This window comes from Gambusia affinis, linkage group LG18 (assembly GCF_019740435.1).
Source record: "Gambusia affinis linkage group LG18, SWU_Gaff_1.0, whole genome shotgun sequence".
Classification (NCBI taxonomy): domain Eukaryota; kingdom Metazoa; phylum Chordata; class Actinopteri; order Cyprinodontiformes; family Poeciliidae; genus Gambusia; species Gambusia affinis.
In genome coordinates, this window is record NC_057885.1 from 26,007,046 (window position 1) to 26,033,315 (window position 26,270).

The window sequence follows — 26,270 nt, forward strand, 5'->3', positions numbered from 1 at the left end:
ACTGAAATAAATAAATTAACACAACATGGGGTTCTGGTAATGGCGGCTTGCTGAGAGAACGTGTTCCTTCGGCTCCTCTACGTTTCTGTAAAATCCTGGAAAATACTCGTTACAAGTGACACTGAACGACGTTTGAAACGGCTGTGATGCCTCTTTCACAAAGGAAGCCTAGTAAAAACCCCAGCAAACCAACTCAATCAAAGTTATCTAACTTCACTTCTAAGGTGAGCTCTGAAGCTAGCTGTGAAAATAGCGAGGCTAACACCACCACGTACGAGTCAATGGAGGAGTTGAATAAGAAGAATAAGACGGTTGAGGCTGGTTCAGAAGCATCTTTATAATCATAAAGAATCTGTTGGGAACTGATTGGTTTTGGTCTTTGTGGTTAGTTTGTCTTCTGTCTGCTGGTTATTCCTCCACAGGACTGGGTCGGTACCAACTGGACCAGCCAAGGTTTACCCGGACCAGCTGATCAGAGTCGACCCAAACCAGCAGAACCAAAGGTGAACCTGATGGGATCATAAACATTAATCATGTAAGATTGACTCTGATCAGGTTGTGATGCTACCTGGTGTGTTTTGATTCGTTCATGTTTGAGAAATCCTTTAATTTCCATGGTAACCATTTGCAATGCCTGATGGCCCTAGCCCCGCCTTCAAGACACAGCTCCTCCCACACTCAGCTCCTTCAGACTAGCCAGCAGCCATTAGCTGTTAGCTGCTGTGCTAACAGCAGCTCTTAGCTGCTGTCAGTGTAGCTGAGTTAATTTTATTTATTTATAATCTATTTTATTTTATGAACCTTCTCAAAACATTTTTATTTGCTTTTCTTAGTTCTGGAATTGTATTTTATTTTGGCGGAGAAGCTTTTATTTTTTTGTTTCCTGTTTCTGCGCTATATCCTGTGTGTTCCCGCTGCCCTCCTCAGTTCGCGCCAAGCTGCGCTGAGGAGAGGTAGGTGTACAAAGTTGTCTTTAATTTGTGTATTAAAATATTGAAAACGTTCTAAAAATATGTTGTAGATTCATATATATATATTAATGTTAGCGCTGCACTATGCTGGGCATTTGTCTCCCACATTGGTGACACCCTTCAAGTTTTCTTTATTAACGTGCTATTTTTTTATTTATTTATTTTTTTCCTTTCGGTTGGTTAGGGTGTTTGGGGAGAATCCAGAGCCCAGGAGCTGCTGTATTTAAAATGTTCTTGTTTTGAACAGAAATAAAGTTATCCTGAATCCTGATTTCGATGTGGATCTGACTTCCCTTCTCCAACCGTTACATCAGCTACCTATTAAAGGGTAATGTTTTACCCTTTAATGTTTTACCATTAAAGGGTTAATAGGAGCCATCTTGGGATGACTCCATGGAGGCGGAGCTTCAGAAAGAACAAGAGTTTTTAAGGAGACAGAGGCCCAATTTAACAGGAAGTAAAAAAAATTAAAGTTATATTTGATATAAAAATTGAAATGTTTCAGCTAATGTCATGCTGGGTGCTAGAAACTTGACCCACATACAGAACACATCTAGGAAGCTGGAGAATCAGATAAATAGTTTATTTTGTGGAGGGAAATCCTGGTAGAACGGGTCGTCTTTGTCCAGAGGGGGTGAGGTGGAGAATCACTGGAGACAGGTAAGAGTTGGGGTCAGGGTTAGAGGTGAGGAATGAACTAAACAGCAAGAAAATATTGTAAAAGTGAGGTTTGTCTTACTGGTAAAGATGAATTAATCTGCCAGGGGGGTATAAAGGTGGTCACTGGGGTTTGGTTACTTATTGGGGAGGAGAGTCTAATCAATGAAGGTCCAGAAGAATCTTCAGAAGAGCTTGAGATTATGGAGGTTGGGTTCTCGGGCAACACAGAGGGTAATTTATAAGGAGGCTTCAGGCTTTTTACTTCTGAAGCATGAAGCACAACAAGCCCGTAACTTAACAGTAGAGCAGCTCTGATGTCAGAGTTCTAGTTAAGCTGACTGTTCAGGTTCAAAGTTGTTGCTTTTAGAAAAATATGGCCGTGTTCCTTAAGGTTTCCGTGTTATTTCTTTTTATTAGTTTTGCATGTTTCTTGTGAAGCAGGACGGTGTTTACAGCGGTGTGTTCAGGCAGATCAGTTGCTCGGCTGTCTGGATCTGGTCTGCTCTCTCCTTCCCATAAACTCGCTCAGCTCTGGTGAAGAGATAAAATAAATTATTTTATTCAGCTCTTTCAGGCTGAATAAAGAAGTAATTCCATGAAAATAACACAGGAGGCTCCTTTACCTTCTTTAGGCTGAAGAATCTGATCCAGAGTGAAGGCTGTAAACTTTGCTGTGCAGCGTTAGCTTTAACTGGTAGCGAAGAATATTTACAAGTCACCGTCTTCTTAATTCAGGATCGCTGGAAATCCATGAAAACTTAAAAGCCCATTATATTAGGAAGACAACAAAGTGCATAGTATTGTTTTATTTGCGTCTGAAATAAACTTTGTCTTTTCTAGCTGTCATAGCAACTCAAAGCGAAAAAAAGAGCCGCAATTCAGTTGCTCTATTTCCTCCTGGCACCTGCTGGTTCAGTTGCTATGACAACGGTAAATAAAACACCAAAAGACTCTATAAAAGCTGCTGTGACAGACTAAATAAGTTCTTCAGATGGTTACGTCGTGAGAGTAAGAACATTGTACAAACTACTAACCGGTAAACAGGATAGAAAAGGTAGGAAACAAATCTGTGCTTCACAAATCTTGAATCTGTTCTGGAGCGCACACTGCCTCCTACTGGTAGCTTTCTGCTACTGCAATAAAATCAGTTGCAATAGATGCCAACTTTCAATACCAAATTTTATTTTTAAAACATGCATAAAAACATAAATTAATTCAATAGAAAAATAAAATGATAATCCCACAACACAAAATAAAATGTGCCACAAAATAAAATGCCTCCTGACATTTTAAACCACTAACAATGAAAGCTTTTCAAGCCACTTGGTGTCTGCTAAAATTTGTTTCAAAACCATGACTCAGTTCATACCCTGTTTACACTACTGGTTTACTAATATGGGTATGTCAATGAGATGTGGGTGGTATTCCCCAAAACCAGGAGCAAGGAACATTACATGTGTTCACAGCCAGGGGATGTGGAAGAGGAGGATGTGGAAGTGTGTCCTACTCCAACATTTGCCCCGGTTTTCTGTCTCTTCACAGAATGTGATTCTCTTCTGGCTGAGCAGCTGGACGCTGGTCTTCCACCTCCATCCATGTTTCTGTACAACATTGTTCTCCTGCTGGAGGGTTTGACTCTGAATCAGGTGAGCATCCATTCTCAGCTTGGCTTTGTCCTCCTCTTACAGGTGAGGAATCAGCAAAGGACAGACGGTCATATTCCATTTCTCTCCTGTCAGGATCACAAACTGGATTGAATGGATTTACTGGTCAGTCATGAAATGCCTCTGTTCCTTCACTAATCCTCTCTGATCAGACTGGGAGATGTCATGTTGGGTTCTAGCCGGGTTACCCACATGCAAGAACACACTAAGAGAAGCGGTATGAAAACACAATAATATTTATTTGGGGAAAGGTAGTGGGGGTCAGGGAGAAACAGTCCTGAAACCTGGGAATGGAGGAAAACCGGTCGTCAGACTGTTGATGAGAAAAGCGGAGTGAGACACGGGACAGGTCTCAGGAAATAATTCTGAGAATCTTTCAGAGGGTGCTTACTTGAAGGCGGAGTTAGGTCTCGTCGGTGGCGGCGGCTGGAGAAATGGGTTACCGTTGGAGAGCGAGCAGGTAAGCCTTGTCGCTGGAGAGGGGAGCGAGCTGACATCCGAGCGGGGAATCCCGATGGTTAGCTCCCGGGACATGAAGCGCCGGCAGGCCCAGCCTGTGGCGAGGCGCAGGGAATCCACGGGAAGGGACCAGGGAGGTGAGTACACGAGGGAAGGCAACCGATTGGTAACACCAATGGCGTCGTGGGGAATCACAAGGGAAATCCAGACGGGGACGCTCGTCCACCTCGAGGAGTCTCAGGATGACCACAAGGAATCCTGACCGGAAGAACACAAGGAGCGATCAGAACACAAGTTCAATCATAGAAGGCTATTCTCTAAGGAAACGTCTACCAGTAGAGGCAAACACTCAGGCACTGGAGTGTCAGCTAGTCGGTCCTTATGAAGCACCTCCGCAGCTCTCTAAAATTAGACACAGGTGCGTCTACAGGTTGGCCGCCACACTTCTCCAGGGGCTCCGCTCAGTGGTGACATCTGGTGGCTGTAAAGGGAAATGGCAGCTTCCCAGAAAACCCAGAACAGAAGAGGAAAGAAAAAAAAAAAAGCAAAACAGAAAAAAGAACTCCAACCTAACAGGAGATGCATTCTTAGCCAGTAACTGGTCATCTTTTGAATTGTCATCACATTCTGCATTCACTCTCTTTAAGTCACCAGCTTCTGAATGTGTTTTCTGAGATTTCCTCCTGACCATTGACTTTAGGTCATCTACAGGTGTTTCTACAGGTAGGTCAGTTAGAAAGTAACAGGTTCTGATGGAGGGTTCTTGTTCTGTTTTCATCTCCACCCTCAGATCAACCATGTAAACTGGATTCTCAGATATTTGTTCTTGAATAACAGAAACAATCTTCTCCCAATATGACCTCAGTCTTCCAGGTTCTCCAAGGTTCTTCACTAGAACATGGCCTCCAGGTTGGAGTTCTGCTCCTTTCACCTTCTGGTCATAATATGGTTTCCCTCTGGCGCTTTACTGCTTGCTGCTTTCTTGAGATGCAAGAAAGTTTAACGGACACCAGATCTAGGGGAATCTGTGGTGCACAGGCAGAAAAATCTAGTCCAATATCTGTGGATCAGACAGGAAACGACAAGAACTTCTTTATTCTGAGTCACATAAACCAGAGCCAGAAAACTTGTTCTCTCTGTTAAACCCACAGCAGCTCGAGAGCGCCACCATTGGAATGAAACCCTTAGTGGCCCTGTGAAGAATAAGCAGTGTATTTCATTGACTGACAGTTACTAGATCTGGTGTAAGTCCTCCTACTTGGTCCTGCACTAAGAAGAGATGTTGCTGTAGGAACAAAGGAGAGTTTGAACCTGTTGCTGTTTATAGCAGGAAGTTTGAGCCTGATGCTAGAAACTGGAACTCAGCATGTGAAGGATGAGAAGTATCAGCAATAATGGGTTTAGTTTTCCTAATGATTAGTTTTTTTACACAGTTCTGTAAGTGAGCGTTGATCAACCCCTAAGGTCTTATTGATAGTATGTTTTACCCTGCTAAGGGCTTTTCTTGGTCAACACAGATTCAATATATGATCTATAAAATAGGATCATCAATAACTTATCAACTAGAAACTTTGTGAGCCTCCTTAAATAAAATAATCTTTGTTGGGCCTTTTTGTAGGTTTTCTGAATGGCAGGTAAATTTTAACTTATTATCCAAAATAGTCCCAAGATATTTATATTTTTCCACTGTCTGACCTTTAATTACTGTAGAGTTGTGTTATGGAGCTTCTGTTTAAAATCAACACACGTTCTTTGTTTTCAGTACAATTAATGAAAGAAAAGCTTTATCACACCAGTCAACAGATCCATGGACCACAGGGCCGTGAGCATCATGTTCATCATCATAACTATCACTGAGTCATCTGCAGATTTTAATATTAACCTGTTATCATGCCGGCTGCGACAGTCATCTGTACAAAATGTAAAGAAGAGGAGAACCCAGTAGACGGTTCTAGATCTGGTGTTCTCACTCTGACTTTCTGTGTTCTGGATGTTAAAAAATCAAGAATCCACTTCACCACATTAAAATCCAGATGAAAGTTAAGAAGCTTATCAATCAAAATATGAGGCTGGGTTGTGTTAAAAGCTGATAAAAAGTCTACAGATAACAACTTAACATGGTTTCTGTTACCTTCAAGATTTTTAAAAACACAGTTTAGTAAAGTGGCAGTGGCATCCTCAACTCCCCGTCCGGCCGTGTAGGGAAACTGTAAAGGATCCAAAAAATGTTCAGTCTTGGTAAGAAGATAGGCCTGTTGCGATAAACAATAAATCAATTAATCGTACGATAAATTAAAACTATCAACCTCATTTTAATTATCGTCTCTTCCAGCCTTTTTCTCTTTCTGTTGATGACACTGAATGAAAAAAGGTTCAACTCCGCTGCTCTCCACTGACCCTCCCTTCCTCATTTCCTCAGTGTAATGTCCAGTTCACACTACACCATCTTAGAGCTGTCGGCCGATTGTCGGCCCATTTTCAAAACCTGAAAGATCACACATTAGCCCACAGAAATCCTAGGTAGAACGGTTCCATCGGGTTCCATCGGGTTCCATCGGGCCGTGTGGTGTCCAACAATGGGCACAAAATAATGGCTCCAAGTCCAGTGAAGTCATTTTAAAACCAGACATTAATCAATGCTTTACTACAATCTCCCTGCAGTGCATGTGGCTCTAGTGTCAGCGTAACGTCCTGACTGAATGAAAATCATTAGAACCTATTTATGTCACGTTAACGAAGAACAGCTGAAAAGTTACCGGGTTCATCAACTGGTACCAATTTGGCTCCAACTCCTCCCCTCATCATTTCTATATTCTTTACACCAAATGTTTTATAAACATTAATGTTGTTTCCACATATCATCTCCAATGTCCGCTGGACTTCGGGTTGCTCCGTGTCAGCTGTTTGGGATTCCCCTCTGTAATTTCCCCTCAGAAAGCAGGAGGAGAATCCGGCTTTCTGATTGGCTACCTGTCACATTCAACAGGCTGCGTTAAGCTCCCAGTGGGGAAAACCCCTGATTTAGATCTGAGCGCCACAACGATCTACCGTAACACACCACACACTACAGGATGATCGGTTATGAAACCACAAGAGACAATCTGAGAACATCAACGTTCTAAGTAGGGGTTGAACGACTACATATTTTTTAAGGTCGACTACATCATGATAATAGTCGAGTCGATGTCGACTAGTCGCGGTGACGTCCTAGTGACGTAAGCGCAAAAACCCTTCACAACTACTTGGAGGCTTTATTAGCTATTTTCACGGCAAATATTGACCCCCGCACACACACACACACAATCCCCTTCTCCTGCTTTTACTAAGTCTATTATGGAGAATTAAAAGAGCAATAAACAGATCATTCTTCGTGAGCAGCGGGGAAAAGTTTGTTGCACAAAGTCGGGTCTGACTTTTTTTTTTTCTAAACACCGGCTGATGCTGATGATCTCTGGATAGTTACTATAGGAGTCAAATTATCTCACTGACTACATGGTGCTTTTGGAACATCACAAGCCAAACTTGTTATGAACGGATCCCGTTTGGTTACAGCTGAATTCAACGAAACCACCTGCTTCTCCTCCGCCCGATGCGCGGCAGGAAGCTCTGCTGACTCAGCAGATTGAACCATTTAAGATATTTGCATGTTACGGTAATTAAGCATCTTTAGTGAAATATTTCCACACTGTTGACGAATTTCTACCTGTTTGACAAGATGCGGGCTTGTCCTCGATCTGTTTTGAAGACGCCATTTTGTAGCCAGTGTTCTGTCAGATCTGCTGTCAGAGTGTCAGACACTCTGACAGCAGATCTGATGACACTTCTAAGCACGAAGTGTCATTCTTAGCACGAACTCACGGCTATATGTCAGACAAGTGTACACTGTCATTACCAACTACAGGCTTTTATTTAATCAGCAGCTGTCATTACCACAGATCTTTATTTAATCAGCAACATAACATCATAATGTATTAGTTAGATCGTCGTGACAAAGACACTCGCGAGCCGCTAAGTGACATCCTTAGCGGGAAGGGGGCGAGTTTTAGACGGCTCGTGTTTTGTAGTTGACTGCAGCTGCAACTCCATCTCCTTTTAAAAACACTGTAAAACCACAAATATGCATCCATCTACATATCATTTAAACTAATGTATTAACTTATTTTTCTTGTGTCTTGTGACGTTTACTGTGCTGTCAGATCAGCACAGGCTGTCACCACCGGCAATCACATGACTGCGACTAGTCGACATGAAATGTAAAAACTCGCGAGACGTCCTAGAGTCGACTAGTCGACTAATTGGTTCAACCCCTAGTTCTAAGATTGTCTTAAGGGGAAAATGTAGGTGTGAACTACTGTATCTGACACACACTAAAGATTTTATTTTAGCAGAAAAGTCTTTGGACTAAACTGTTCCTCGTGTTAGCCTCTCTAGCATCAAGTACAGCTAGTCAATCAGGGAAGCGCTGATTAATAATCCAGAAATAAACTTGGTATCGTAACGTACTGAATGTTCTGTTTTTAACGTAATCTTTGCTTGTCTTGCAGGCGCAGGTGGTTGCCACGGTAACGGGTGTGCTTAAACTACAAAGAGAGAGAGAGAGAGTAAAAAGGTAGGAGTGGTTTTGAGTTGATCACCTGTTCAGGTTATTTTACATTTATTTACCTTTACTGTGGCTCATTACAGCCGCTGTAGTTTCTAAACGTTGGACTGATTACCTTGTTCGTTTGTGAGTTTATGTCATTCAATCAATCAATAAAATTTTATTAGTATAGCACATTTCAGCATCAAGGCATTTCAAAGTGTTTAACATCAAATCAAACACAGAAAAACAAAATGATGCAACATAGAATCAACAATCAAAACAGAACATTAAATCAGATTCCATCAATAAATTTATAATTGATCACGTTTCTAATAAAACTCTAAACAAGTGGGTTTTTAGTTGAGATTTAAAGGAAGTCAGTGTTTCAGCTGTTTTACAGTTTTCTGGAAGTTTGTTCCAGATTTGTGGTGCATAGATGCTGAATGCCGCTTCTCCTCATTTGGTTCTGGTTCTGGGGATGCAGAGCAGAACCAGAACCAGAACCAGAACCTGAGAGGTTCTGGAAGGTTGATACAACAGCAGCAGATCTTTAATGTATTGTGGTGCTAAACCATTCAGTGATTTATAAACCAACAACAGTATTTTAAAGTCTATTCTTTGAGCTACAGGGAGCCAGTGGAGAGACTTTAAAACTGGTGTTATGTGATCTATCTTCCTGGTTTTAGTCAGAACTCCAGCAGCAGCATTCTGGATCAGCTGCAGCTGTTTGATTGATTTGTTGGACAGACCTGTGAAGACGCTGTTACAATAATCAATACGACTGAAGATAAACGCATGGATGAGTTTCTCTAGATCTGGCTGAGACATTAGTCCTTTAATCCTGGAAATGTTCTTAAGGTGATAGAAGGCCGACTTTGTATTCACAACAAACATCAAGTAGAACAAATATATTTAATAAAATTTTAACAAACAAATGGCTTCTAGCGCGATAATGATGTGAAATTAAATGAATTATATCCCAGCTTCAGAAGATTTTTATTTACCTTTCCAGAGCTCTTTGGTTCCTCCTATCAGTCTGTAGCTTCTCATATTGAGGTCAAAGGTCAGATCTACCACAACTGACTGACACCTGCTGGCCTCAGTTTTTCAACCAGCTTGTGACTGAGAAACCAGTAACCTCCTCCCAGTTGATCACATGAACTAGTTAGTTCCTCTGTCCATTGTAGTAGCTGATAAATTGTGAAAATCCGCTAGAAATGAAATGACTAATGGAGTCATGTTTCCATAGAAACAAGCGCCGAGGCTTTGTTTGTGAGGCTTGTGGCCACGTGAGTCGGTTGTGGGCGGAGCTTGGTAAGGTCCATTATCTTGAGTCCTACGGCTCCCAAAATAAATTAATGTGGATGCTTCACTACTTAAACTTTATCTCAGAGGACTCAACACACGGCAGCTGTTTTTCAGTCAAAATTAAAGTTGAGGACCGTTATAATAAAACGGCCATTTCTCCACCCTCCCTCCATGTCTGGAGCGCGTGAGGATGTGTGAGCTGCTATTATGACGTTCTTCCAGTTAAAAAATATGAATTGACCTGTTACTGTTTTTAACATTGCGTAATTTTTCTTTTAATTGCCAAGAGAATCATAGTTTTATCAACTGAAGTGTTTTCTGAGCCTGAAACAGGACAGTCACCAAACAACGTCACTTTATGTTTCTTTATTTAGCAGATCAGATTCTCACCCCATGTCATTCTGGTCAATTATATACTAATGTAAAAGTAGGACTCTGCTGTGTGTGTGTGTGTGTGTGTGTACATGAAATGTAGTCCAGATCATAAGATCATATTGTTTAATTAATTTTTACATTTTGTTGGAGGCCAGTGGTCCAGTGAAGCTCAGATGAGGAATGAATGGATCAACACATCAGAACAGCCAGAGACCTCATGACCTTCAGAACAGGAGAAGGAAAACTCCCCACCTGAGCTTCACCACCCACAGCAACTTCACCTGTGGTTACTGGCACATATAAGAAGACCCCGACACAAGCCACCGTGTGTGTGTGTGTGTGTGTGTGTGTGTGTGTGTGTGTGTGTGTGTGTGTGTGTGTTCTAACCGTCCTTGAAGACATTAAGGAGACTCAGAGGGTTCACAGTTGAATGCTACATTCTCTCCTGAAACAACGTGAAGGACCAGTTGCTGAGGTTCTGTTTCCCTCTCTGGACTGGCACTGATGGTGTTAAACCCGTTTCTACTCATCTGGTTTCCACATGTTTATTGTCTGGATCTAATTTGGGACAAATCTGTATGGTGTCATGATCAGATGTTAAAAGTTGTTTCTGGTTCTCAACAGTTTCAAACAGAAGTAAATAAATTGTTGTTTTGTGTAAAGATATACTTGTCTTAGAAGTCTTGATTCATAGCTACAAGTTTACTTTAGTTATGTCTAAATCACACATTTCCATATGTGAAAATGTGATTTGGAACGTTTTGTGGTAAACACACAAAACGTTCCAAAATCACACAAATGCATGTGCTTTCACATGTGATTCACATCTTTTACATGTGCTTTTCATGGGATGTTTTTGTGAGGAATCATCAGTCCAGTTGTTGATCTGTCTTGTGATGTTTTTACCTCCTAAGGGCAGAACGATAAGCTGGTAAAAGTTGCACACAATTATGATCAATTATGGTTCAATTATGATCAATTATGGTCAGAGGGAGAGGGACAGGTTTATATCTCCGTTAACAGAGCCATAACAGGTCCAGGATTTAGTTGTTCCTGGTGGAACATGTGGCATATTGATAAAAGTCCTTATGATTTCTTATTAATGAACGATGGTTGAAATAGCTGAGGATGAATACAGAGGCACCAGGACACTTGGACTGCAGCTTCTGTGTCACTTTTAATATGGACTCTGACTTTTGCTCCTCAGTGGCTCTTGGATAAATTTAGACAACAGTGATAAATATCTGGGGAAATTCCCGATGACTATAGAGAGACACTAAACAGTTTATAACGTCTCTCTGACCAAAACAGTTTTACACCAGCGTTCAATAACATACAAACTCACAAACACACCCCCTCCTTGTGATTTACCAGTAACTCCAGCATCCCAGTCCAGGCTTACTGGTCAAATCCATCAATACTCATTTCCATGTTTGAGTCTCTGTCTGAAAGCCAAGTTTCTGGAAACGCCAATAAACATGCGTCTCTGAATTCATGTTGAAACCGTACCTGTCCTTGGAGCTCATCCAATTTGTTGCACAGAGATTTTAGAAAGAAAGATGGATGGTAGTGGGATGAGAGAAACCGATTGTCTCTGTAGACACTGGAGGAAACCACCATATCTACCCACTTCCTTGTTTTACATGATGGATCATTTAAATGTTTCCTCTTGCCGATCTTAAGGTCAGTAAAAGGATCCAAAGACGGAAAAATTAGTTCCAGAGGGAAAACTGAAGGAGGATCTCTCCACTGCAGAAGAAACTTCCTGCTATATTTAGTCCGGTCCAGATGGTTTTGAGAGAATTGTAGACTGAAGGAAAGGCAAAGCGCCATTTAACTCTAACCCTATAAAAAATAAAAATTAAATAAAATCAAATTTCTGCCTTCAGAGTCGCTGCTGGATCTGATTGGAGGAATCCGTCTTAACCCCGCCCACACCGCGCCGGTGAGTAAGGGGGCGGAGCTTCAGAAACTGTCACCATGCACGCTCTTGACTCACGCTCGTGCACGTCCCCTCCCCTTTCTTTTTACAGCTGAGAGAGTGAGAGAGAGATCTAGATCTAGATCTAGATCTAGATAGATAGATCTGTACTTGGAGCTGATTGATCAACAGGAACACGCCTAGGGAGCTGTCCTGTGCGCATGCGCAGAGGCAGGAGCGGAGTGTGGAAAGTTTGTGATGAAAGTTTAGAGAGTTACAGTTCAGTAGGAGAAGAGGAGAAAGAGGAAGAGGAGGTGAAGCTCTTTATCTCCACTGACTCTCTGACCCTCCGCGGTTCCTCTGGAGAATTCAGCGGCTCCTCTCCGCTCCCCAGGCCGCCTTCAGCTGCTTCTCCCCCGGCATGAAGATCCAGTTCGCCCCGCTGAACGTCCCGCTGCGGAGGCGGCTGCAGACCGCCGCGGTGCTGCAGTGGGTCTTCTCCTTCCTGGCGCTGGGTGAGACTGGTTATACTGGTGTTACTGGTGTTACTGGCCCTGGGTAAATATACTGGTCCAACTCTGATGGTTCTACTGGGTCTTCTCCTTACTGGCCCTGGGTAGGTATGGCTGGGCGGTACTGTTGGTACTGGTTCTACTGGGTCTGCAAGGATCTACTGGTCCAGTTGGGTCTACTGGTTTATAAGTTCCTGTCCAACCAGTAAACGGTGCATGTAAAAGGTTCTGATCCTGCTTCCTGGTTCCTGGTTCTGGTCTGGAAGTTCTGAAGGGAACCAGCTGGTCAGATCAGAACCGGATGAGGAGATGAAGCACGGTAGAGGAAGTGTCATGCTGTGGATAATTTCAGAGCAGATGGTTTGGTTGAACAGATTCATCCAGAACCAGAACAGTTCTGGAAGGTCCGACTGTGAACCGGGTTGGTGAGGAGGTCAGATGGACCAGAACCATCAAAACCTGGTTCAGCCAGTAGAATTCTAGTCTGACCCAGCTGGTTGGTTCTGGTTCTGCCCGGTCCAGTTACTAATCCCGATTCTGTTCCAGCCCAGTTCTGCCTGGCCGCCTTCGTCCTGCTGGCCGTCTCTGATTGGTGGGTCGCTGCTCTGCTCTATGCTGGTTGGCTGTGGCTGGACTGGGACACGCCCACCAGCGGAGGCCGGCGATCCCATTGGGTCAGGAGGTGGAGCGTGTGGCGGTACTTCAGGGATTACTTCCCCCTGGAGGTGAGACCAGAACCGACCAGAACCGACCCGACCCACAGATGATATTGATATTGATTGATGATCATTAATCACTGATTGTCTCTGCAGTTGGTGAAGACCGTCGATCTGGACCCGACCCAGAACTACATCTTTGGGTTCCATCCCCACGGTGAGACTCTCAGGGGTTCTGGTTTTGACCCGGTTCTCTCCACCACTGGTACTGGTTCTGACCCGGTTCTTTACCCAGGGGTTCTGGTGGCCGGGGCGTTCGGGAACTTTTGCACGGAGGCGACCGGGTTCTCCAGCCTGTTTCCGGGTCTGCGGTCCCACCTGCTGATGCTGCCGTTCTGGTTCCGAGTTCCGTTCTTCAGGGATTACATCATGTGTGGAGGTGAGTGCGGTTCTACCGGGTCGGGAAGCAGAAGGTCCAGTTCTGGTTCAGATTTAGATATTATAAACAGGAAACAGTAACTGGGAGTACTGGTTCTGTTCACCAGACTGAACCAGTCTGTCTGTAAATGGGTCAAGGTTCTGGTAGAACCCAGCAGGTCAGACCTGGAGCAGAACCTGGTTCTGTTTCTGTTCAGCAGCAGCTCTGGGTTCTCTGGTTCTGATCCGGAGAACCAGGATCCGGTTCCAGTTTCATCATCCGGTTCTGGTTTGTGATGTTGAAATATCACAAACAGAACCAGAACCACCCAGTAGAACCAGAACATTTTAATGGATCCTCCAGAGTACTGACTGAGTCCTAACGGACCTTCAGGTCGGTTTGCGACCCGATTCCTCCAGAACCAAAACAGATCAAACAGTTTGAAGCTGAAACCAAATAAAAAAATTTTCTGTAAAATTTTGAGAAAAATTAATAAAAATTTTCTGGGAAATAAAAACTGAACTTTGTTTCTGGACCTGGAGAAAAGTTCTGATCCAGATGTTCGCCAACAGAACTTCCAGAACCTTCATTATAGTACCAACCGGGTCACTACTTGTAGAACTTCCTGGAACCAGCAGAACCTGCAGGCTGGTACCAAAAGGTTCTGGTGAGAACATCTGGACCGGATCAGAACCTCTGATGGTTCTGGATTATCAGGGAGTCTAAACAGCAGAACCTGGTTCTGGTTCTGGTTCTGGTTCCCATCAATTTATAAATTCCATGATTAATTTAAATCATTATTTTACCGGATCAGAACTTTAAAAAGTGAATCAATGAAAATATTTAGGAAACATGAGATCAAAATATTCTTTATGTTTTTAATATAATTAATATAAAAAAATAAAACTCAACAAAAATCTCATCATTTCTTCCTCTAAACAGTTTATATTCGACTCAGATATTGATCATAAAGATAATCCCAGATATATAAAATTATCTTTAATTATTTTTCAAAGAGCAGATCATTTCTATCCTTTGATCTCATTAAAACAAACAAGCAAAAGTTTGTTTATTAAAATAAAATTCAGTCTATTTTTTATCATCGATAAAAAGTTTATTCTAGTTTTGTAAGTTTGCTGAGAATCACTGATTGGAACAAAATTAATTTATGATCAGTTTTATTCATAACTTGATCATCATTCAGGAGTTTTGGTTCATTTATTTCTGTTAACTGGAGGTGGAAACTTTATACTGGGACCAGTATGGATCTTCTTATCTTATTTTGAAGGAGCTCAAGTTTCCTAAGATACTAAAATAATAATAAATAATCTTACAATAATTAATAAATGCCTCAATGGGAGTTTTATAGTTAAAAGTGGATGAAGGCAGAAAAAAATTAAATTAAAAACAGACCAATATACCTGAATATCTTAGTTAGTAGATAATTTATGTGAAGTTTAATATTTAAGATTTTATTTATGAATCTGCTGTTGATCATTTATTCAATAATCTGGAGGTTAAAGGAGGAAATGCTGTAAACCAGTTTAATTTGGGATTAAATGATATCCATCCATCCATCCATCCATTTTCTTACACCCTTCGTCCCTAATGGGGTCAGGAGGGTTGCTGGTTCCTCTCCAGCTGCGTTCCGGGAGAGAGGCGGGGTCACCCTGGACAGGTCGCCAGTCTGTCACAGGGCAACACAGAGACACACAACCATTCACACACACACTCACACCTAGGGAGAATTTAGAGAAACCAATTAACCTGACAGTCATGTTTTTGGACTGTGGGAGGAAGCCGGAGAACCCGGAGAGAACCCACCATGCACAGGGAGAACATGCAAACTCGGATTAAATGACATCCTGGTTAAAATAACACAGAGGTTCTTTATTAGTGAATGATGTAAAGATCAATAATCGACTGATCAGGTTCTGGTTTTGGTCCAGAAACAAAACCTTCTGTCAGAATTTAAAATAAAGTTTAGAGTCATCCAGGTTTTAATGTCCTATAATCGACTAAAGTTGGATTAATCTGGATTCTAGATAAATCTGAGTATCATCAGAACCACCAGAGTCCAGACTGATTGGACCCAACAGTCAGAACCAGCTAGACCAGGAGTGGGCACTTCAGGCCTGTAGGACCAGAGGGCCAGAGGTCCGGTCTCCTGGAGGTCCGGTCTCCTGCAACCTGTAGATGTTTCTCTACTTCAACACACCTGAGTCAAATAATGATGTCATCAGCAGGACTCTGGAGAACCCGACTGGTTCTGTGGAGGAGATTCAACTGTTGGATTCAGGTTGTTGGACCAGAGAGACTCTAAGAGCTGCAGGACATCGACCCTCCAGAACCTGGACTGACCACCCTGATCTAGACTCTGGGTTTGGACTTTGGTTCTGAACCCGAATCAGCTCAGCTGGTTCCCTCTGCTCCAGATTACAACAAACCTTATCAGTGACCTTTGACCTCTGTTACACAGCACTAGGAGGAGTTGGGCCATGAGAGCAGTTTCATCAGAACCGCTGGGTCCAAAACATCCAAAGTGAAACTGGACCGCAGGTCACAGCAAGGGGAGGGGGAGGCTACAGACTCTCTGATTGGCTGGCTGAGCTCTGTGAGATCACAGGGTCAGCAAATGTCAAGGGTCATAATTAGTTCTGCTATAGGTGCAGAAAGGTGATGGTCAGGAAGACACTGGCATGAGGTCTGCAGCCACCTGGTGGCAACATGAAGAACTGCAGCCACCTGGTGGCTGGATGTGGAACTGCAGCAATTTCATGTTGGGCTGAGTTTATTCTGTGGAGCAGAAACTCTGGATCAATCAGCCAATCAATCAAATTTTATTAGTATAGCTCATTTCAGCATCAAGGCCTTTCAAAGTGCTTTACATCAAATCAAACACAAAAACACAATGCAACATAGAATCAACAATAAAAACATCAAGTCAGATTCTGTCAATAAATTTATAATTGATCACGTTTCTAATAAAACTCTAAACAAGTGGGTTTTTAGTTGGGATTTAAAGGAAGTCAGTGTTTCAGCTGTTTTACAGTTTTCTGGAAGTTTGTTCCAGATTTGTGGTGCATAGATGCTAAATGCTGCTTCTCCTCGTTTGGTTCTGGTTCTGGGGACGCAGAGCAGAACCAGAACCAGAACCTGAGAGTTCTGGAAGGTTGATACAACAGCAGCAGATCTTTAATGTATTGTGGTGCTAAACCATTCAGTGATTTATAAACTAACAACAGTATTTTAAAGTCTATTCTTTGAGCTACAGGGAGCCAGTGGAGACTTTAAAACTGGTGTTATGTGCTCTATCTTCCTGGTTTTAGTCAGAACTCCAGCAGCAGCATTCTGGATCAGCTGCAGCTGTTTGATTGATTTGTTGGACAGACCTGTGAAGACGCCGTTACAATAATCAATACGACTGAAGATAAACACATGGATGAGTTTCTCTAGATCTGGCTGAGACATTAGTCCTTTAATCCTGGAAATGTTCTTCAGGTGATAGAAGGCCGACTTTGTAACTGTCTTTATGTGGCTCTGGACATTCAGGTCAGAGTCCATCACTACTCCCAGGTGTGGGCTGATCGCTGGATTTTAGTTGTAATAGTTTAGGATCTCATTAGTTTGGATCACAAGCTTCTCCAGAACCCAGCAGAACCTCCTGACCAGCCCGGTCAGCCTCTTCCTGTCAGAGCAGGAACTTGGTGGCTGTTTGGTAAAACTGGTAACTATCAGCTTCACCAGAGAGACACTAGAGAACTGGTTACCAACTGATAATTGGTAAAGCTAACGCTAACTCTGTGAGCTTTACCAGAGAGCCACTAGACCAGACCTGGGCATTTTAAGGCCCGCGGGCCAGATATGGCCCGTTGGGCATCCCTGTCCGGCCCGCGTCCCCCCCCCCCAGTCAAAACAAAACACCGTATTTTCGAGTGCATGCGACACAGCTGTCTTTTATTTTGAAAGGGCTTGACGCACCGTTTATGAATGCACGTACATAAATGCTAACGCACAGCAACAACAAGTGATGCTAGCAGCCGAATACACGATCCCCACAAAATGTCATCTCACGGTAAAAAAAGAAAAGTTGATTCCGAATTCTGCATTTTTAACAAGGCATGGACAGCGAAATATTTCTTTATTGAAGTCAAAGGCAAGGCCGTGTGTTTAGTTTGTGGTGCGCAGGAGGCTGTGTTAAAGGAATATAATATTCACGTCACTACGTGACCAAACACAGAAGAGATACAAGAACTTTTCAGAGAAAGAGCGCGTCACTGAGTCGTCTGTACTCGTAGCCAAGTTGCAAGCTCAACAAACACTTTTTACAAAACGCCTGGCATCTAGAGGAGCTGCAGTCAAGGCAAGTTTTGTCATATCCCACAAGATTGCTAGGAAGAGCAAACCTTTCTCTGACGGAGAGTACATTAAGCAGTGCTAATATGTCCTGAGAAAAAAGACGCTTTTGAGAACATCTCCCTCTCCCGCCGCAAACGTAACGAGAAGGATGGAGGACATCGCGACGAAGCTGGTGCTGCAACTGAAAGACAGCGTGAATGATTTTGAGTACCGGTATTTTTCCCTGGCTTTGGATGAGAGCTGTGACATACGGGACACTGCCCAGCTGCTCATCTGTTCGTCAGGCTTTTTCCAACACTTAAAACCATTTATTGCTCATATATGCAGTTGATCAGTTGATTAATATAACACACACCATTTCAATTGTGGAGAGATTAAAAAGTTAAAAATAAATTCAGATGTGATGACGATATTTTTTTTAACTATTAATTTGTTAATTCTCACTTCAGCCAAACCACAAATTGTTTTTTTATTTTTATTAATTTTTACTGAATATTCTTCTTAACAAAAGAATATGATTTAAATATTTTATTACAACAAGAGGTATGAGAAAATGAATAATGAGTCAAGATTAAATTTGAGTCATTGCTGGATCGGCCCTCCAACATATTTCATATTTTTCATGCGGCCCCCTGAAGAAATTAATTGCCCACCCCTGCACTAGACGGTTAGCTACTAGTTACTAGTTAACAGCTGATAACTGATGACCTAATCAGAAACTATTCAGGATGTTGCCTCCAGTGAACTGGTAGCTGGTTCCACTGGTTCCACTGGAGAGCAGATCTGCCTCCCATCCTGCTGCTAGAACCTCCAGAACCTGCAGGCCGGTACCAAATGGTTCTGGTAGCGCCGTCTGGACCAATCAGGTTTGTGATTGATGGTGATGTCTAGAAGCTCCGCCTCCCGTTCTGGTCCTGGACCGGTGGGAACCAATCAGAACCTCTGGTTCCACATGGAGAGGAACTGGGTCAGCTTGATGTTCTGAACAGAACCTTGGTTGTGACCGATGTCCCTCTGTCCTCCAGGTCTGGTGTCCAGCAGTAAGTCCAGCCTGTCCCACCTGCTCAGCCGTCCTGAAGGAGGAAACGTGGCCGTCATCGCCGTGGGCGGAGCTCCAGAAGCTCTGGACGCTCGACCCGGAGCGCTGACTCTGCAGGTAGGTACCATGAAGAGGTCAGAGGTCAGTTAGGTTCTAGTGGTTGACCCAACCTAGACAAACATCTCTGATCCGGTTCTGTTAATCTGGTCTTCTCTGCTGAGTTATTGGGTCTGAGAGGTTGCAGTTTCAACTCTTGATCAGAACCAAATCAGAACTCAGAATTGGACCAGAACCTGAGACTGATCCAGATGGTTCTGTTGGTTCTGTTGGGTTGCTCGTTGCTGACTGATTGATCATTGTTTGTGTTTCCAGGTGAAGAACAGGAAGGGCTTCATCAAGATGGCTCTGAAACACGGGTAGGTGGAGCCTGATTGGTGGGTGGGGCTTTGTTAGTGGGCGGGGCTTCATGATCAGAGACCCAGTTATTGTTTTTGAGTGTGTATGTGTGTGTGTGTGTGTGTGTGTGCGTGTGTGTGTGTGTGTGCAGAGCTCAGCTGGTTCCTGTCTTTTCATTTGGAGAAAATGAATTATTTGACCAGATGGAAAACCCGACTGGATCTCCACTGAGGAGGCTGCAGGTCACACACTCTGAAACACACACTCTGAAACACACACACCTGACATCCAGATACACACACTGATACACACCACTCACATCTCCAGGTTTCTAATTTCCTACATTTTGTTTCACTCCAAACAAACTTTAGTTTTTGAATTATTTTAACTAAAATGAATTTTTCCAGATTTTAGTCTTTTTGCTTCCAGATGTTGATTTGAACATTTGAAGGTAATTTTTTGTACATTTTCGAGGCTGTAATGGTGTAGAACCTCCAGAATTTTGGCCAGAATAAGGCGATTTGGACCTTTTTTAGAAGATCCACTCCCATCATCATGCTGCGTTCATGAATTGTGAAACATTTGGAAAACTGCAGATTTGAAGTTTATTTAACAGTTTTAGTAGCTCATAACCACTCATAACCAGATCTTTATGGTAAGAACATGTCAGCTTCTATTTAAAATAAATCTATGTGTGAAAAGCATCTCTAGATCCCAGCGCTAGGATTTCCTGCAACCATGAACTCACCACAGATGTTTCTGTTTGGCATCATCTGGTTCTGATTTTTATTGGTTTATTGATCAGATCCAATATGATCAGTTAAAAGAACTGGCTGCTAATAGCTGTTAGCTGCTGTTGGAAATTCTGGACCAGATGGATCAGAACCAGACGGACCAGCAAGAGGTTTTTATTCTGAGTGAACTTTCACCAGAATCTGATCTCATCTGGTTCTGGTTCTGACTGGCTGTTGATGCTTCGCCATGGTTCTGGATTAAACTGGTGGTACCGGGTCGGTCCAGTAACTTCAGCCATTTTTATTTCTCAGCGTTGATGAATTTGATGCTCTGCAGATCATCTTCATGTCCAACATCATACCATCAAACCAGCTGATCTTCATCTGAACTTCACATTAATTTATTAACAAAACGAGACACCAACCCATAAACTTTCTGGCCCACAGCTGGTTCTCCGTCTGGCCCACATGGTCCAGTGGTTTACCAGATGTGGCCCATGATGTGCTTCCAGAACCGGTTCAGGTGTGGCCCAGTTGAGGACACACCTACTGGCCCATAAACAGTTTGACCTCTGGTAAACCAGAACCGGTCCACTGCTGACCCGTCACTCATTGAAACAGCTGGGCCAGAAGGAAATGATGTCAGACAACTTAATGTTTGTAATATCAATAAAAACACAATATACATGAACACAATTCTTTTATTACAACATTCTCATATCAAACAGCATATATGTAACCTTTTTTGTATATATGTACATATACAATATATACGTAACAGTATATATGTAACCTTTCTTTGTATATATGTACATATACAATATATACCTAACAGTATATATGTAACCTTTCTTTGCTGGTCTCAGACTTCATGACACATTCAGGTTCATTGGATTTATTCTTAAGAAAAGAGAAAATAAAGTTTGTGTTAATCATCTGTTAGCAGCTTCTGCCATTCAGTTAAAACAGCAACAGAAAAAGGGGAGGAGCCGTCAGTTGCCGGTTGCTATGGTAACCACCCACCATTAAGAGCAACATAACTTAAAGCACCAACAAATGTCTGAAGAAACAGAAAATAAATTCAAAGAACCAATAAACTAATTTTAACAAACTTCACATTTATAATATTGTGGCATTAAAACTCTGTTACATAAATATTGATGAATCTGTTTCCATCTCCATGTCCACCTGCTCTGGTTGTCATGGTAACAGTTCAGTAGATTCTCCTCTGAGCTTCATCACTTAAATAAAGAGAGAATAAATAAACTCATTCATCAGTATTAAAAATGGTATTTCAACCTGAACAATGCTGAACATCTGGAATCAATCTGGCCAACAGGCAAAGGCTAATGGCTGAATGCTAACGACTCAATGCTAACAGCAAAGTTACATTTAACGCCGAATAATATTCACATTAATAGTTAAAAATGACATTTTAAAAGCTATAGATATACAACAGCAGCTGTCAGTGAAACATTATTATTAATAATAATTAATTAAACTAAACATTGTGCCCTGTAAAATAGTTAGCTAAAATTTTGGCCAAAAGAATGTATTTTGTATTTTTTTGTATTTTATTTACAATGTCTTTTACTAAAAGACATTGTAAATAAAATATTTCAATTCGTCATTGAATAAATAACACTACAGGTGGTGGGAAAACACAGATATGAATAATTAATTTGGGCTAAAAAAAAAACAAACCAAAGAAGATATGAAAAACTTACGGATTTAGTTCAGTTCGATCTTCAACCAGACGCTAACGAGCTATCGGCTCAGTCCGTTACTATGGAGACGGAGCTACAGCCTGCAGTTTGTCACGTCCGCCTCCAGGAGGAGACAGCGGGCATTTCCATTTAAAATATTCTTATATTTAGACATTAGAATTATTAAGAACTAAAACAACAAAAAACATTTTTACATTCAATAAGCATATATAAAATGTAGGTATACAAAAAACATCAGCTATAGTAACAAGTCCAAAATATTGATTAGAATTTTTCTAATTTCTGTTTTTATAGAACTTTGTTTATGATATGAGAATTTAAACTTAAATTCCAAATGTTAAAGTGATGTTTATTATATTGCCAAACCTGCCATGTTATTCTTTTGGTTAAAAGTTATTTCTCCTGGTAATCGTAATAATGTTTCTCAATATTTTCACCAACTTTTAGACTTATGAGAAAATGAATTGTCACATGGTGACATGACTATTTCTGTAACTGGTCAGTATTTGGCCTGGACTGATCCAGCCCAGTTTCTGTCCTGCTTCATGTGGACCGTCCCATCATTCCCAGTCTGGTCCCAGTCTGGTTTACATCCAGTTTGCCGTGCCACAGGTTTTCCAGATCCGGACCGGGTCGGTCTGCTATGTAGCCACTGCAGGTTAATGCAAGGAACAACAAAAAAAGTCTTCACATCATGAATGGGTTTAACTGACATTTGGAAACATTTCCCACCTGAGATGTAGATTTGCAGCTCCCCCAGAGTCACAGTTGTCCTCATCAACGCTCTGCTGTCAGTCCAGTTGGTCGTCCATGTCCTGGTAGGGGACGTGTCCAGGTGGTCCATCCTGTCTCTGTTTCCATGGAGACGTTCAGAGTTGGGACTTTTGTTGTAGAACCGAATCATTCTGTAAACAGAACCAGAAACTTTGGAGAAGGTTCTGGAGAAAGCAGCATCATGTTTCATGATTCTGGTTGTTCTCTACAGAACCTCAGAGTCCAGAACCAGAGTCCAGAGGTTCTGGTTCTGGTAGGAGAGCTGAACAAGTTTTACCTTCAGGTACCAGAGTAGAGGGGTGGAGTCTAGTGTTGGTCTGGAGACAAAATGGACGACTTCAGAGTCCGAATGCTTTTCTCAGCTCTGTGTTGGTCGTGTTTAATATTATGGGATGTTGTGTGTCAGCAGAACCGGCTGCAAAGCATCCTGGGAATAGCGATGCCTCTGTTCCACGCCAGAGGAGTTTTCCAGTACAGCTTCGGCCTGATTCCCTACAGGAAGCCCATTCACACCGTGGGTAAGTTCTGCTGACCCGGCCTCCATATTGGACCCACCAGAACCTCTGACAGAACTTGGAGGTCCAAAGTAGAGCCAGACCACCTACCATTTCAGAACCAGTGAAAATCCAACCACACAGAATGTTTTCCATGTTCAGTTTTGGATCTTATGGAGCAGAACCACAACCAGTAGAATAATCCTGACGGAGTGAACCGGGTTTTAGTATCGGGTCACATTAGATGTTCTGATCTCCACCAGTCAAACCTTTAATCTTTCTGGTTGTAAACTGGATTTAAATCTAGTTAGAATTTATTCACTGCGATGGACTGGCGACCCGTCCAGGCAACCCGTCCAGGTGACCCGTCTAGGCGACCCCGCCTCTCGCCTAAATGTCAGCTGGAGAGGCGCCAGCATCTGCTGACCTTCAAGGTGTTAGAAAATGGATGGACAGATAAATTATTCATATTGAATAAATTATCTGTTTGTTCTGAGGGAGTCTGGAATAAGATGAACCATTTTTAATATTTAGCATCCCTACATCAAGGCTACATTAGCTTGGTCCCTAATTTATCTGCCGTTTTTCGGAAGTTCTGGAGCTGAAGTGTAAATAAAAATTTTTATGTCCAAAAATATTGTCATGGCTAAACTTACCCTGTGTGTCTGGGGTAAGTTGAGCCGTATACCTGACAAACACACACACACACACACACACACCTGCCCTCCTCCCTGCATGAAACACTCCCTCTTCATGAACATTTCTTCCTCTTCTTATCGGGCAGCAGCAGCTAATCTGAACTCTTCCTCAATCTGTCCCTGGTCACGTCTCACATCATCATCATCATCATCATCATCATCCTCCTCTGATGATAATAAATCCCCTGAATCATTAATTCTCCCTCCTTCTCCGTTCCTCAATCTGCTCCAGCAGTAAAAGTTTGTTTGGTAATAAATATATTAGTTAGTTTCACACATTTTTCTAAATTTTCTCGAATTCCGGTTAGCAGCTAACCGTTAGCTGAACTAGTGGTATTTATAACCTCAGAGGAGAGGGGCGGAGCTAAGGAGGACTGAGGGATTTCATTGGATAAGCCCAATGTCCGTCAATAAAATCAACCAATGAGCTGTCGCGGTCGACAAAAATCCAATTTAATGTACTTATTTAATTAAATCATGACAGCCTGCAGATATACAGATATACAGTAAATGCCTCAGTCTGGACTCCAGACGGTCAGTCCTCCCCTGGACAGAAGTTCAGTTTGAGGTTTTTTTTCTGTTCAAATTGTCAACCTGCCACAGTGGCGTTGCGTTGCTCCATTTTACACACCACTTCATACTAATGGGTTCTAATTTCCACCCGTCTCAATGTAATATTTTAAGATTTGTAGTCAAAAAACTTAATGTTTTATGTATAAATTGGTCAAATGGCTCAACTTAAAAAGCATCATTTAGATTTTATTTGTGTCCAAAGCTGAAATGTTAAACTTTAATCTTTGTTTTATGACATTTATAAATCACATTTAAAAACATCCATTGTGATCTAAACACAATTCTTATTAAACTAATAACTAAATTCACTTCGAAGATTCATGTTTGTTTCTGTTAGAGGCTCATTTATAGTTAATAAAATTAAAGATTTAATTTTGAATAAATTGTGCTGGTTCTGGTAGAACTTGGTTCAGAACCTGTGATAGAACCGGATGGAACCAGATTCTGCCTGGTAGAACCTGCAGTAGAACCTGCAGTAGAACCTGCAGTAGAACCTGACCTTCTCTCTCTGTTCCAGTCGGGAAACCCATCCCAGTGACCCGGTCGACGTGTCCCACCTCGGAGGACATCGATGGTCTCCACAGTGTTTACCTGCAGAACCTGATGGATCTGTTTGAGCAGAACAAGAACCTCTATGGCCTGGAAGAACATCAGCACCTCACCTTCATATGACTGCCACCTGGTTCTGGTACCAGAAACACCTGAGCCATTGTGATCAGCTGACTGTGTTCCTGCAGCCTGATTGGCTGACTGGATTTCATCTGAAGCTCTTACTGCAGAAAACTGGACTGTTGAAGGTTTCCACCACCAGAACCGAACCGGTTCTGACCCAGTTCTCTGCTCAGCTGTAATGAGTCTAAGTGGACAGCAGGGGGCAGCAGCCTCAGTCTTCAGAACCAAACCGGAGTTTAAACTGGTCAAAAAAGTTTCAGCAGGACCTCAGTCCATCCCGATTATATGAACTTCTGAAGATTCCCTCACAGGATAATAAATAACATAAATCAGAACCAGGATGGGTCCGCTTGTTCTGTCTGGGTCCATTTTATCAGAGAGTCTCAGTACGAATCTGAGTGGGGGTGAAGGGTTAGAATTTAAACTGTCTGCAGCTCCTCCGTCCTCTAGATGTACCCAAGGAAATGAGACCGATCATGTTGATGTGACCATGAGTTTCTTCAAACCCAATAAAACCCAGGAAACCTAAAACCTTGTAAATAAAAAAACTTTTTCCAAAACGGGTTAGGGATGAATTCGACAATGCGGTACTATTTTGACTTCCATGAAAAATTTTCAAAAATGCATTTCCCCCTGGAAAGTTATATATTGCCGGAAAGCTTAGACCGTGGGGAGTGTCCCGGTGTCGTTCATTCCGCTGTGGGGCGTTCACGGGACGCAGGAATAGCGGATACGGGCTACCGGTGTTTCCGGTCATTTTCGATCTCCATAAAAGTGTTTAAAAATGCATTCCCCCCGGGAAACCTATATATTCCCGGAAAGCTTAGACTCTGAGAAGTAGCCCGGTGTAGTTTTTTCCGCTCGGGGACGTACGGAGGCCGAATTAAAAATCGAAAACCGTATTTCTTAAAAACGGTGAAAAGTCCGCTTTTCCGGGACCCGGGAGGTCCGAAAGTAGGATCATTAAAGCCAGCAAAATGCGCTGATCACGGCAAAATTACTCCCGTGTGCGTGGGGTGAACTAAAATCTTCGGATTTCCATAGGGGCACGCATTTTCCGCTCACTGAATCCGCAGCACCTCGCTTTCCCGGATACGGGGTTCGCGAGGCGCGGCTGATGTTTTTCGACCTCCATAAAAATGTTTAAAAATGCTTTCCCCCCGGGAAACCTATATATTGCCGGAAAGCTTACACTCTGAGGAGTGGGGTTAGAGCCTCGGTTGTCCCCGCCGTGGGGCCGCGGGCCTCCGGACGGAAGTCCGCTCGCCCGCGGCTTCC

At 42.5% G+C, this 26,270-nt stretch overlaps 1 protein-coding gene and 1 long non-coding RNA gene across 2 annotated transcripts; one reads left to right on the top strand and one right to left on the bottom strand.

Moving 5' to 3' along the window:
* Positions 1-1,562: 1,562 nt before the first annotated feature.
* LOC122820565 lies at positions 1,563-6,010 on the bottom strand. The gene is made up of 4 exons (XR_006368822.1): positions 3,687-6,010; positions 2,255-3,608; positions 1,711-2,162; positions 1,563-1,621 (listed from the first exon to the last, which is right to left on the bottom strand). It is a non-coding gene; the product is annotated as an uncharacterized LOC122820565 (long non-coding RNA).
* Positions 6,011-12,048: 6,038 nt separating this feature from the next.
* Positions 12,049-25,327, top strand: mogat3a (monoacylglycerol O-acyltransferase 3a). The gene is made up of 9 exons (XM_044097290.1): positions 12,049-12,455; positions 12,999-13,177; positions 13,265-13,325; positions 13,404-13,547; positions 18,911-19,041; positions 19,297-19,340; positions 19,472-19,562; positions 22,965-23,073; positions 24,838-25,327. Exons 1-9 carry the CDS (start codon positions 12,362-12,364, stop codon positions 24,990-24,992), a joined length of 1,008 nt encoding a protein of 335 aa, XP_043953225.1. The 5' UTR covers positions 12,049-12,361; the 3' UTR covers positions 24,993-25,327.
* Positions 25,328-26,270: the final 943 nt, after the last annotated feature.